Source organism: Chroicocephalus ridibundus, chromosome 8, assembly GCF_963924245.1.
Source record: "Chroicocephalus ridibundus chromosome 8, bChrRid1.1, whole genome shotgun sequence".
Lineage (NCBI taxonomy): Eukaryota > Metazoa > Chordata > Aves > Charadriiformes > Laridae > Chroicocephalus > Chroicocephalus ridibundus.
The window spans coordinates 40630081-40645002 of NC_086291.1; the positions used below are offsets into that span (position 1 = coordinate 40630081).

Genomic DNA, 14922 nt, shown 5'->3' on the forward strand with positions numbered 1-14922 from the left:
TTCCTTGAAAAGGTTGGCAGTGCACATCATACACTTCCACAACAATTGCTTCGGCCTTCTGTAATAGTATTTCACACCACAGTTTTAAAGGCTTGTTATTTTTTAAATTACTTCATATATATTTGATTGCTTTCTACCACACGAGCCTGTCAAAAATTCACTGTAGCGTAGCATGGGAAATGGATTATTAGCGCTAGAGGCTGATGGCAAACCTCAGATGTCAAACGTAGCACTGACAAGAGATTTGAGCTCATATCACTGACAATCACCTATCTGCTTTTCAGGTGGCGTGAGCAGCCAAAAAACGTGCCACCGCTGCCACAGCAGCATTACCTGCTGTTTATTCAAACTCAATGCACGGTAAAAAGTAAAGCTTGGACAAAAATTTATCGTGTTTGATCCTCAAGACAGACATCCATGACCCAAAGACACCTATCTATCTGTTCTATCTCAGGAGCAATTGTTGAATTTTTCCTTGCTTTGAAAATTGAACAGGGTTGAAGACCCTTGAAGGTGTAATTACTTTTCAGGGGTACTGATTACAAATGCAAAACTTCTTAATGTGGTGTTTATCCTACTCAAATCCTAGTGCTATTCTACGCTTCCCAGAGACCAAACCAAAGGTTATGTGGCAAGAACATCAGCTTCCCCTCTCCAGGGCTCTGGAATGTGGAATAAGGTATCTCTCTGGATCAGTTCCGAAGCAACCACAGAACACGTGGAAAGAAACATTTGAAAAATCTGTCTACAAGCAAAGGAAAATAAAACCAAGTTCTCTACAATGACGGAAAACATTCTACCTTTCCGGAATACTCTTTGTTCTGGTGCCCACCTTTATATTTCTAGTGGAAATTTCCCCATGCAAAACACGAACACTGTAAACATCATCTGGGACACTCTGTGAGAAAAGCAGCAGAAACTGTACTTCTTTAATGAGCAACTTTCCTTGGGTGTGTGACATGGTGCTGTAATTAGTCTGCCATGATTAATCCACTGTGTCTGCACATGTTTTCAGAACATTCTGTGATACTCTCAGGAGAAAAAGCAGAGGACTTTTTGAATTGTCTTCCAGCCCCCCCCGCCCCCCAAACTTCTAAATGTTCCTTTCTATTGTGGATAGATTAAAGGAAGCAATCGGGCAGTGGATGAATGTCTCCGTCAGGAGCTATTTGTGGTGGTGTTAATGGAGGGGTCAGCAACAGCCATCCCCTTCTCTCAGCAGTGGTGTCTGAAGGGAAGGTTGCAGGAAAACAGATGCAGGAATGGATTCTCCTGCTGCAGACAACGTGCCCACTGCCAGAGCAGGAAGAAGCAGGCAGGGCGAGTTCTTTTTTCCCTACTGATCACTGCTGTTGCTTGTGGGACCAATGTCAGCTCATCCTTAAGAAAACCAAATAACGTTTTTCCTGAACCAGAGCCTCAGAACAGAGTCTGACTCAAGCAAGAAGATTTGGGGCAGTAACTGGTCTGGGTTTTGGCAGTCCCTAAATATAAAATGAGCTACAGTTCAGATGCTTGGAAGTCACAAGTACGCAGAACTCAGGGCGGAGGTTGATAAGATCAGGTGCTATCCTCAGGCTCTGTGGCACATACATATTTTTGCTACCCCACCTCTCTCTGCAATAAGAAGACCTAAGAGGAGGATGATGAAGCCAGGCCCATTATGGAGGTGTACAGTGGGAAGCCAAAGAGACAAGGCTGACAAATTCAAACACAGGAGGTTCCAACTTGACATAAAGGAAAACTAGTTCCCCATAAGGATGGTCAAGCATTGGAACAAAGGCCCAGAGAGGCAGAGGAACCTCCGTCCTTGCAGATTTTCAAGACCTGACTGAAAAAAGCCCTGAGCATCCTTATCTGAATTCATTGCTGACGCTGTATTGAGCAGGACATTGAATGAGAGACCTTCTGAGGTCCCTTCCAACATGAGTTACTCTATGATTCTAAGTTCAAGGGGACTCCAGTGCTAAAGATCAAACAACTGACAAAGACCAACCTGCTCTGTTGGATATGTAGTAGTGACTGATTTACGTGTTGGTCTGGAAATAAGTCCAGCAAAACTATCAGGCCCTGATATTCTCAATAAATCTTTCCCACAATGTAACAGCTGTGATTAGACTGTAAGTGTTTAGCTCACACACACTGACACACAAGCCTTCTTTTCCGAGGTTGTTGAGCAGTGAAAGCATTACCTTTTACCAACACAGGAATGTGATGGCTAGCATTCTCTCTTCTCAGCAACAAAACGAGACAGTGCACGTGTGGTTCAGCAGAGAGGTCTCCTCTTGCAGAACTAGTATCAGCTGAGCTTGAAATCTTACTAGGGCAAAATACAGCAATCTGAAATAATGAGGGCCAGATTAGACTCTAAATGCAGATGTAATCACTACAGGGCTCAGGCAAACAGTTAAGTTACAATGGCATAACAAGATAAAGCTCACCAGCTGAGCCACAGTAACTTCCAATAACTAGGTGTTCATGCGTCATCTATTCATGAGACAGAGAAACTTAATTTAAACCTCAGGGATAGAGACTTAACATTAAAATGTTCTGCCCCGCAACTGGGCTGGACTAAAACCACAACAGTTATAACTCAGCTGATATGTGGTACCATCCTAAGTCACTCATGCAAAAACAATCTTGAGTCCCAAATGAAGGGATGATTTTTTAGAAACGTTCAGCTCCAAACAGCACATTGAAGCGATAGTTGCTGCTGTTAACTTCTAAAATAGCCATTTAGGAGAATGCTCCAAAGAATTGGCTATTTGGGCTGCAGTATTCCATAAATAAGTTATGTTTATTCTGCAAAACATGATGGGCAGGGACAGTGCTATTCCGCAGGCTTGATCACAGAACAAGCAGAAAAGAGGGGCTTTGTACACAGCTCCATTCGCAAAAGGATGCATTTCCTGATCGACCCAGCAAACAGCCCTAAGCATGATAATTTAAAGTAAGGGGTCCAGTGCTTTGGAAGGGAAAGTGTCATATGATTCCTGGGTGATTTATCGTGTAAGAAGTGCAGAACTGGACTTCTTGCATACATTAATTTTGACTGGAATCTTACATTTAGGATTAGGCTGACTTGTCAAAATGCCAACTGCACTCTTAACGCAAATCTATCATCGTGTTAGAGCTTTAGAGAAAAAGAAAAAAAAAGTTATTATTTTTGACAATAGGAAAGCTCTTTTCGCAACCCATCTGGAATGCATTAAACCAGGGGACTTCATGCTGAAAAGCCCTAAGCAGTCCCAGAGGGCCTGTGGAGTACATAATCAAACATCAGTCCGTTAGATGAAGGCTATTCTCCTGAATACACGTTTGCAGATCAGAAATTGTTGTTTTGGTTTATGTGGCTACTGCCTGCTCTTTCTTATTTTGAGAGCAATGGTAAAATTCATGTTTGTCTTCGTAGGAGGAGGCCGGATTATGAATTTACACTTCTGTTCCCAGTGAGAGGCTGAGGCCTGGTGGATTTTTCCTACTAAGGAAAAAAAGACAGCACTGAAAGCCACCAGAGCACCACTCACAGGAATACAAAGAACATGAGTGCTCGCTAGCTAGTAAAGAGAGAATAAGTGTCCTTGAGAACACTTAGTAGAGGAGTGTCGGCTCACACATCCATAAACTCACAGCATAATTAGCTGCAGAACAACTGGTAACCCAAGGTGTACAGCTGCGCTGGGCGTTCTGTCCAGTACCTGATGATTTGTCATGCTCAGCGCGACGGCCTGCTTGGGCAAAAGCTGCAGCTGTCTGACTCCTTGCAGAACAAACCCCTGACGGGTACAGCCCGAAATCACACTACCGTACGCATGAGGAGATACCACAGGTGACACAATCAAAATGATGTCCCCTAGATCAAAAAGAGGGTAAGAAAAGCAGCATGTTATTCCCACAGAAGCTGTGGTATCAATGCAAGGCAACTCTCACAGTGGCTAGTTCCAACTTGAAGCACATCCCAAATGGTGACACTGTATTTTACGGTTTATTTGCTCTATCCAGCTCATAATGACTGCTATCGGAAGCCAACCCAGAATGGAAAAAGCTTATGGCATCATCAGTAACATCTTTATGAATCATCTACCCCAGATAGTCTGTCTCATCAGGTCTCTCTAGCTATCTATGAGCTATTCATCTGTCTTTGAGGTATCTGTCTCTCGGCTCACGTGCTAGCTGTGCGTCAGCCCCCGCCGGGCTGCGTTTGAGCTGTTACCCTTAAACTGGCAAGCCGACTGGCCACACTGATGAGTAACTAAATAAGGTCAACAAGACCAACTGGCAATTTGTCCACTAAAAAGCACATAAAGCAACCCCAGCCATTCCTCTCTGCTATTATTGGTGGTCCTAGCCTGTAGCCAGCTTCTACAATCTTTTTCAGCGCTACCTTCTGCTCCTTCTTGTCTCCTCTTTAGTTCTGTCTTCAACCTTCACCCCAGAGCTTGCCTTGTGGCACAGGCTCCTGAGTCTTTGACCAGCCTGTGATCGTGACCTCACCTCACTCTGGTTTGGTATCATCTCTGGCTTCACAGCTTCCTGTCCTTGGCCATCTTGATAATGGTACCAGCCTGCTCTCTCCTACCTGATTCTCATCCACTAGGTCTGGCTGCTTATGGTCTCCTCGTATCCCTCATCCCAGTAGATAAGGTTGTAGAAGCAACTGGAATTTACATTGGGTTAGAACCTTGGGTCTTTAGACTCCTGTTTCCTAAGTTGAACCCCAAGCTCACTGCCAACAGGGTGGCAACACGTGCTGTGAGCAAGGAGAAAGAGCCTACAAGATCTCCTGAGCACTGTCTATGCCCCATCTTAGATACTATAGGACAAGCTCAAGACATTTCCCTGAAGCCTCTGATCTACCCAAGGTCTTTGCTCTGTTCTAATCTTATCTTGGGTCTCTGCTTTTACCATCATCTTTATTATTACACTGTCCTAATCCCAATACAGCTTTTTTTCTGTACACAATGTACATTCAGGTCTCCATAACTTGCCAAGAGCAAGCTCTGAAGACAAATCACAGAATCATAGAACGGTTTGCGTTGGAAGGGACCTTAAAGATCACCTAGGTCCAAACCCCTGCCACTTCTACATGGGTTTCCTCTATACTGTCTTGTTAGTTTCTCTTAGCTCCACCTGAACAATATAATGACGTTGCAGTATTTTAGTCTCTGTGTCCCAGTTACACTTGGTTTTGGGGGTAGGACTATCAGCAGTGAATGTTTCTTTCAGTTCCAGACTTTACAATATGAATATCTGCCCCCCCAAGAACCTGACCAGGGCTCAGCCTGGTAGTTCAAAGCAATGGCAACAAAACAAGGGAAAGCTTGTGTTTATTACTAAGGATGGGACAGGCAGTTTCTTTGCCTAAAATTTCTATTTGGCTTTATAGCTTTAATTTTGCAGGCTTTGAGCCAGACTGACATTACTGCCACATTCATTACATGTGAACTGTCAAAACTTAGGGTTACAGGTGGTAAGAGTTTGGTTCCTCTCTAGTTGATAAAACTTTTATAAAAACATTTTTTCACATACACGTATCCCAAACCAACAAGAATACCTGCTAGGGTCAGTAAAACTTTGATTACTGAGAAGGAGCAGATATATCTGGTGGGAGTAGCAATAGAGCTGTTCTGCATGCTCTTCATGAGTATATCTTCCCATCTCCAGGAGAAGCTGCTGGAGACCTGAGGGAAGGAGTCAGTAGAGGTTTCCTTTCCTTACAACCCCAGAGGGTGTCTGCTCCCAGACCAAATTTTCAGCTTCTCTTCTGAGAGTCAGGATACAGTTATCTATCTGAGGAGCAAAGCGTGAAAGTGACTTCCTGAGCCCAAATACAGATGGAACGTGGTGTGGTGTAACTCAGCAGCCCACATCAGATGTGAATCATTAATGTCCATAAAAGGAAGGGGAGGCAGAAAATGTGACTCATTCCATCAGCAGCAACCAGCTGCCATCAATACCAATCCCAAATAACGCAGAGACAATGGCTGACTGCCAAGATACCTGAGTTAGCACGCCCAGTTAGACAAGTTATAAGAGCGTATCTCAAAAGATGACAAAAGGTGAGACTTTTCTTTTTTTCTTTTTCGCTTCTCCATTTTCTTTCTGTCATCCTCTGTGTTACTTTCTGCTCCCTTCATCTTTTTGGCTTATGCTTTCATTCTTTTCTCATACATTCTTTCCTTTAACAATATAATTTTTCATGCCTTCTTTCTCTGTCCGTACAATCCTGCTTTCCTTCTGCCATCTTCTCCCCAACAGCTGCTGAGCTTCCACTCACTCCCCTCAGGCTTTGGTTTTTTTTTTTCCTGTGAAACTATGCTCAATTGTGAGAGTAGAAACCAGATAGCAATACTCTAACAGCATTGTCTAAAAATCGCTTGTGCCTGAGATCTGCTGTGACTGTCAGCACGTTGGCTTTCTACAAGAGACACCCCTACACCACTCAGATCCCTCTTAGCCTGTTATAAGGCCTGCACGCCTTGGCAGGTTTCCCTTGAACACAGCTTGCTGGTAGCTAGGTACGAATTCAGAAGCTAGAAGACTACTCCTACAAAGGGAAAAGAGGACTTTGGGTAGAGCCAGGTGACAGCCAGTTAATATTAGCCCCATGAAGTGCTTTCTTTTCTGATTGAGTGATCAGTCCTGCCCTGAATAAAGTCTTAATCATTTCATACCCACGATGATTATACTCGACTCTTCACCAGTAGAGGCAGATAATCTCTAATCAGATAAAGATGCAGTTTAAGGCCACTGTTAGGTCTTCACATGACTGTTTCTTTATGAACAGGCCCCTACATGCAGAGATTTCCCATAGGGTGGTTTCTTTGTTTTTTCCTTTTTATACCCTTCAGTGAAATCTAAGCAGCCTACAGGACTGTAGCAGCCACTCCCACGAGGAGGATGAGGTGATAACATTCCTCTGTCATTTCATTTTAGACGACACTGTTTCACTAGAAATTAATTCCTGGCTCTAGAACTGGCCAGGTCACAGCACTGAGCAATCCAGGGAGGCAGGATTTCCTGAAACGGGTGGGCTGGAGTAAGGTAATATTGTCAGCGAAGGAGAACCACAAAACCCCAAGATTCATTCCCTAACACTGACCTTTGGTAGTTGAGACAAGCATCGCTGGAGGTCGACACACCACCACGCCTTGGAGATCGACCTTTTCTTCATTAGCTTCTGCCCTAGGCGATGAAGGACTCTGAGAGCTAAGGAAAAACAATAAATATTAAAAGTTGTTACGCCGGGTTCTGACTCAAACCTACTTTCTGCAACAAACCCAGGGCCACAAAAGCTTCTCTGGTAAAACTGCTTTACTGGAAAAGCCATTTCAATCACTTGTCCATGACATGAGCTGCATCAAGGTCTGTCTGACTGAACATTTTTTCATATTATTCCCTCCAAGACTCTCTGCATTCAATTAAAAGCAGCTAATGCAAAGTAGCTGGCTTGGCAAAGAAATCTGGGAATCCAGAAATATGTCAGGCTTTGTTACCAGAACTTTTCCTACCCACAGACGCATCATAGTTGCTATTCATTTTTGGTTCTTTAGCCAGAATTTAACCAGTTTTAAAGGTTCATGTTGAGCAACAAGCACAATCAAGTCTGGCAGAGATGTTCATGGCAGTGAAACCTCTACAACGTTCCCGCATACCCAAAAGGACCAAATCACAGCACAGAGAACATAAGGTGTGGTTCTGAAAGCCAGGGACTGACAGCAGCACAAACTGCAGCCTGTGAAACGGTTTGACTGGGTCTGTGAAGCGCAGGCTGCTCAGGCAAACCTGCCTGCCTCGTCCCGTGCCACCACGGAGCTGGCTGGAATACATCCTGCTCCTTCACTCCCAGGAGACCACGGCATTTGCAAGTCTAATCTGAAAAGCGCAATCTGAGTTCCAGTTTATATTCTTGTCTCCCAATAGACCAAATTACCAGCATCAGGAGAAAGACAAGTGCGTTATTTAGAACGTAGCGCCACTCTGGACCGGCTAAGTTATAACAGAGGAACAGAATTCATCACCTTTGTAAGAGGAAAAAAGCATCCCTGAGGAAAACAAACAAATAAATAAAGAGAATGAAACTTTGCCAAATTGATTTTTTTTTCAAATTTTAAAAGTAAACTGATGAGAGTTACTGTTCATGGTGCAGCAGAACTGAACTCTAACACACAACGCTTCCACGAGCATCAGATTAATTCTACATGGGTGCACTTTGCCACTCTGCAGAAAGCACCGACAGGACCGCAGACTATCTCACCTCCAGCCTGCTGCCACTGACACAGTGTGCCGTGCTGCACCCAGCATCCAGGATCACAAGGTATCTTTAAAAACCTGTCCAGAACTTGCAGTTGCAGGGCCTTGTCCGAGCTTTCTGCGGGGGAGTTTCAATCCAGCATCCTTTATTCATGTCAGCAACATTAAAAGGAGATGCCCAGGGCCTGAAAACCCCAGCGTAGAGGCTGGCATCCCCTGTGATTACACAGGCCAGTGTGACAAGTACGACAGTCAGGGAGCGGGGATACGTAGTTTGGTATTTTCCCAGTTGGTGGAAATTCCTTGAAGCCCTAAGCCAAATCTTTTGATAAAGCACTGTAAAATAAATGCTTCAAGCCACAGATCTACCTGTGCTTGGAAGAACCCCAGTGGTGTCTTTCAGCAGCCAAAAAGAGAAAAGTGCCTCTTTTCTTCCCTCTGCAGGCCAGACTACTCTCATCCTCCAGAGGAAAGGGACCTTTGAGTGCAGCAGAGCCCTTCATTTACGCACACAGGATTAAATGTGCTTCCTGCGTCCTCAGGTTCGAGTCTCTGTCCAGGAAGTTGCAAGATCATCAGGAAGGGAAGTGATGGTTTTGTGCTGTAGAAAGCACTCATCTTCATCAAGGAAAAACTGCAGAGAGGTTTGGGAAAAGAGTGCTGGGAAGGAGCGCAAGAGAGTCCAAGCTACTGATCCAGCCTTTCCTCTGCCTCGGTGGCGGTGGTGTGCAAGGGCTGCTCAGTGCCAGCTTCCACAGCTCTGCTCCCTGCCACTGTCCCCTTTCCCTCACGCGCCCCTGCTCTGCTGAGCAAGGCCAACAGCAGGCATTCTGGCAGCCCAACATCAATGTTATAAACCAGATTAAAGATTAAAAAACAGTAGGTAAATCAATTTCTGTCCAAAACAGAAAAAGTGAGTCTGTGGGAGCTGTAGCCCCCTCTCCCTGTAGCACTAGGCAGCAGAGCACAGGCGGTCTGGGTTCCATGGTGGATTCATAGATGGCTCAAAAGCCCAGTTCCCTCTGCGGCCATATCCAGACCCATCTGACAGTGAGATTCCCAACTCCTGCATGTCAGTTATTCCCAGCACTTTTTGGCACCTTACTCCTATATCATCAGCTCCTAAATTGCATTTCTCATGCTGTTTGCTAGAGTTAAAAGTTTATAATCCACCCTTCATTTTCACACACCTCTGTCATAATCCTCCAAAGAGCCTTTTCCACCTGAAGCCCCTTATCTCTAATCGGTTGATATGGAAAGGACACAAGGCAAAGCTAGAGCAGAGCTTTCTAGCAAAGGGCCACACTTCTGCAGCACCAGGCACAGCTGGAGGAGGTCTCAAATCAGTCTGATCAGATGTTTCAGGCACAGAGGGCCCAAGAGCAGGTGCTGCAAGTGTATGGACTACAGACCTAGCTACCAGGGAACAAGTGATGAGAAGCAACTGCAGAAGTCCCACACCCAACACCTTGACACACCTATTACGTGCTGCAGAGGAGACAGTCCCGTGAGAGAGGGACTTTTGTAGACTCTAGTAACTGGTTTGGAAATATAAAAGTCTGTTCCCACCCTGCACTCTCATTCACTGAAACCTTCAGCAGAAGTAAAGACAGAGTACACTGGCTGTGTGCCTGCCCGGCCTCCATGTCCCACTGCCTGTGACAGCCACCACAGTTCAAATACACCCAGGGCCATCACCTTGCTGTGCTGCTGCACCGGGAAGCCGGATCCAGGACACCAGCAACCCTCCCTCCAAACCAGAGGCACAGCTCCCTGTGCACACGGCTGTCCAGGTGGGGCAGGTAGAGAAGAGGCTCCGCTTGGCTCCTGCAGTAGATGGCATTGATGGAACCGCAGTCCGTCACACTCGCCAGCTGGGGGTCAGATGGCCCGAAGACATTCTGTAAGGTGCTACGTGCTTTAGGCCCCCTCACGCCTAATGCCAGCACTGGTGGCACCTTGCCGGGCTTTGAAGTATAGGAAGAAGGGAGCTTTTCTGTGAAAGACAACATACACATGACTAAAACATGGAACAACCTGCCCCAAAGTCATTCATTCCACTCAAGTGCTCCTTTCAGACTTAGTCAAAATAACCTACTGGTTACCTGTCCTGGGGGTGACATGCTGGCAACCAGCTGCACGTGTTTACCCAAGAGCAAATCTGAGATTATTCAAGGTAGTCTGTTAAAGAAAGAGGAGTCTGTTGCCTCATACTTGCTGTGGAAAGGAGCGTGCCCAGGGTTAGTTACTAGAGAGCAGCTGAACCACTAGAAGTCAGCACTTTAACTTCTTGTGGAAGTTGCTCATGCCCCCAAGGAAAGTTGGGGGATTGAAGGCAAGACATGAGAAGAACCTGGGCCTGAGGAGAGGGACGTTTCCTGTAATTTTCATTAGAGATGGGAAAACTGGGAATGGGGTCACAAACTGGAAATTTGTGGACTTCTGTTCTAGATTATTTCCTTCTGCATCAAATAGAGATTTTGTGCTATGTTGTAAGATGATGTAGCCAGGCAAATATTTAACTAGCTGCCCTTATTCCCCTGCCAGGACTTGAACTGTGGCTTCCCTTATTTTCTGCAAAAACTCTTCCCTATGTCTCTGGCAAACCTTTCTCCATGTCTACTGTCAGCATGGTTGGGGTCCAATAAATAACCCCAGAAAAAGAGCAAGTTTGGCTCCTCCACAGTTCTTGCCACAGATGTTAGAAAAAGCAGCAAGGTGTGCCATTTTCTTCCCTAAGGTTTAAAAACATATTCAATTACATCATTTGTTGCATAAGAATCAGAAGCCAGAAGCCAAGTCTGCAGAGCAGGTAGATAATGGAGAAACTAGCTGTAAATATTTAAAATAATCATTTTTAAGTTTTCAAGCTAAGGGTAAAAATCTAATTTACAAACTCATACAGCAGTTTTCAGCTCAAATGAATTGTCTCTTCGTATGAAATGTTCCTAAATAATGGTGCATGGTACAGAGCATTGAAGCACATCTGCTGCCTGTCATCTCCTAATGACTGGTGATTTTATGGTTTTCTTATTCATTTCTGGAGTCCTTCTTCATTTCTCCAGCTATCAGTACAAATGTATTACGTGCACAGCGCTGAGCCAACTCCGACTGCAATCCCATTTCTAAGGCAGTCCGCTCCTATTGTTTTCAAATGGAAAAAGGGGGGCAGGGAAACTGAAGAATTTTTCTCCAATTAAGCTGGTCTTCGCTCACTTTCCGCATGAGGAAAAGGAAACCCATTTCTCCACTCTCAGCCTGCCTACAGCTTTCCCCAAGAGAAATGGATTGCCTGTATTCCTGATGGTGTCACATACAAAGCTTCCAGGAGAAGTTCTTGGCATAAAAGGAAGTAAAAGCGATACTATACTGCAGAGGCAATCGCTGTACTTTGCGACTAATGCAACGCCTGTTCCTCTAGGGTTATATTGCATTGGCAACTAATAATATTCCATACACGGTTTAAGACAGGCTTTATTATCTCTATTTCACAAATGGAAAAAAATAAAAACTTGAATGGTACATGCCACCATTCATGGTGTCAAACGTTAAAGACTTAGTGATTTGAGTTCTGAGACCCATATCATTTTTGTTTACCTTATCTTCTTGGTCTCACATCTCAGACCATCTTCTATCAGCAAACATGACATTTTGGTGATGGCTTATCAGCCAACGCAACCACAGGGTGACTAGATCAGTACTTTTGCGCATGCTTCTGAAGTCCCATAGGCAATGGGATGGGGGGAATTGTGGAAGGGGAAGGCTGGATTTTCTGCAGTTAAAATCTTCAGGAAAATCAGTGAGAACTGATTTAGTAAATTTAACTCAAATAAGTCTAACTTTCGAGCTTAGGGCACTGCAATCTGGGAAAGCTCACTGCAAAGGAACAACAGCTAAAGTGGTTTGAGACACTTTTTGTATCAAGGGTTAAAAATTCAACACTGGGAACAGATGGAAAGAAACAGCCCAAAACCTTTTATCATTTCTTTTGGGAAAGACACAGGAACTGATAAAGCACCCCTCCTGTAAATTCGATCCCCTCTCCCCTATGCCCACAGCACCACATCACTCTTCGCCTTAGATTTACAGATCTTTGCTTTCACCTCCATCTCGCCACATGATGGAATCTCTGCAGGAAGACTAGACCTCACCTGAGCTAGAGAGCAGCACATCCCGCTGGGGATAGAGCAGGCGGAGTCCACAGATATCCAGCCCAGAACCGAGTACCAGCTGCAACATGTGATGGGTGGCCAGGGGACTTCGGAAGAGAGTTTCAAACAGCAGCACCATGGCAACCTGAACAGCAAGAGCACATCGGAGGAATGAGCCAAATGCTTCCAAGCCCTCAATGACCACACAGCTCTATCTCTTCCACTCACCTTTAGTTCCTGTGACTTATCTACATTGGAAAGAGGCTTTCTTTTATGTTTACGTGCAGTTCAGCACAGTAGGCTCTTAGCTTCAGATTGAATCATAACTATCTGTGATAATTATGAGCGAATCTATTTCTGCTGATATAATTGCGCTTTTTGTCACATAAACCTACTAGTAGAAAACCACAAGCTCTCTGGGGCAGAGACTGAAGCGTATCGCTCCTGGTGTTTAACTTTGCATACTACAGAAGGATGATTAAATCACAGAATCAATAATAATTATACAATAATAATAGACCAACTGGTTGTTTCTTTATACCTACAAAAGTGCCAACATGAAAAAAAATAAAATAAAAATATCAAAAGGCAGACACACCACTGGTACAGTCCCAAATTTACATTTGAAATCTTCTTCACCAGACGAATCCATTTCAGCCCATTCTTGCATGGGGGAAGACATACACCAACACGTACTGAATGTTTATATCCAAAAGTGAAGCAAATTACTATTATTTTCCCATCAGAAGGAACATATTGTTTCAGAAAGCAGGTGCTTTACGACGGGACGTGGTGTGGTGCTGGGGGTAATAAATTGTCTAGCCGTACATCAGAGAAGCGTGATTGTACTGGCCTCAAATTTGTGCATGGTTCTCCTGGCTGAAACGCAACACGACGCTATCCCCAGCAGCACGCTTTATGGCTGCAGCGAACGCCAAATGAATTCATCACTATTGGACACTTTAAATGAAATGCTACTTGCCCATAAACACATTATGGGGCTTATACCATCATGATAAATGAAGATATAAATTTACTCAAATCATAAAAAAGTAGTCTAATTAGGAATAAAAGCTCTATTTCTTTATGTTTGTCTAGCTCAAGCTCTCCTGATATTAACCCAATATTCACAGCAGCCAGTAAGGACTCTGTAGCTGGTAAGAGAGTCCCTGGGGCTTGGCTGCCCGGGCTCAGGGCCAGCTTTGATAACGCAGTGATCCAGCATTGAGAAACCTCAGTAGCTGCCTGTCTCCCCTTTGCTTGGGAGCCAGGCGCTTGGCTTTGGTCCCCGTCTGAGCTTTGTTGCAGGTATGCCTTGGTCCAGTCTCATATGTCACTGATTCTGGCTGTTCTCCTAACACGCTGATGTGACTTTCTGGCTTGGCCTTGTCACTGCGACCTCTTGGCTGGCCCTGCTCTCCTCTTCTTTCTTGGGTAGCGTGGGACTGCACTGTGACGGTGAGGTCACCGGTCCTGCCTGCCTTGCTGTCAGCCTCAGCTCCTGGCTTGCCTTCCCTTCCAGAGCATCCTGCCATTGCTGCAAGAAGGTCCGCAGGGATCCATTAACAGCAGTCGAGGAACTGTAACGAAGACATGAGGCGTTTCCCGAGCGCACCAAGTATCTTCAGCTCCTAATTGTGGACTTCAAGCATCTTCCAGGAGCAAGCCTGGTACACTCTCAGCAACTGGTTGGGCTCGCTGTGGTCTTCAGGAGGAACTTAATAAACGTGCATCTCCCTGAATCAATGCTAACAGGGAACTGAACTGTCAGATCAAAGACGCTATGGTTTGTGTTGTGGAGGTCTAGTGCAGTTTGGTATGCACTCCTAAACAGAGGTAAAGATCAGCTATTTTAAGTTACCTTAACCTCTTCTTCTGGGGTCATTAAAATAGAATTCCTTTCTACTTGTTCATACAACACACACACAGTTACTGTAGGTCAGGCAGGTAGTGCCAGAAGCTTCCAAAATTTTTTGGAATGTTTCTGAGTGCAAGTTGAAGTTGTGTTGTATATTGGCTTGCAGTCAAGTGGTTTTGGCTTATCAAAATTTTGTCTACTGTTACTGATTTGCACCTGGTTGGTAGCAATTTCTTCAACCCGCACATTTCATATAGTTTCATCTTCTGTGGCTCAGAGCAATCAGCACATCAATACCAATGACACAAAATACTCAGCTGATATATTTAGGTCTGAGCAAGAAATACTTCAGGATCAGTATTTGTACCAAACGTCAAGACTGAAATATTCTGGGTCACTTAATCATCTCTCAACTTCCCACATCATCCCACGAGTCAGAAAGGAGTGGTTTGGTTTTTTTACCTCAGCGTCTGTATCCCTGCAAGCCTCAATGTCGCTGCTGTTAGGGAAGTATTCTTCCTCAGTTTCAACTGTCTGCCAGTAAAATCCATTTGGCACCGCAAACACCTTCTCCACTGCCTGAAATGCACAAAGGACAGCTCTTACTTGTACATTATCCTGAGCCCTCAAAATAAAGGGCTAGGAAAAAATAGTATTTTA

General features: G+C 44.7%; 1 protein-coding gene across 1 annotated transcript in view; it reads right to left on the reverse strand.

Moving 5' to 3' along the window:
- Positions 1–14922, reverse strand: part of DNAAF8 (dynein axonemal assembly factor 8) — a 96402-nt gene that overhangs the window by 32387 nt on the left and 49093 nt on the right. Inside the window, exons 14-19 of the mRNA XM_063343609.1 lie at positions 14725–14841; positions 12405–12549; positions 9952–10249; positions 7103–7209; positions 3699–3853; positions 2193–2340 (exon numbers count right to left, since the gene is read on the reverse strand). Coding sequence (XP_063199679.1) covers positions 2193–2340; positions 3699–3853; positions 7103–7209; positions 9952–10249; positions 12405–12549; positions 14725–14841 — 970 coding nt within the window. The remainder of the gene's footprint in view (positions 1–2192; positions 2341–3698; positions 3854–7102; positions 7210–9951; positions 10250–12404; positions 12550–14724; positions 14842–14922) is intronic.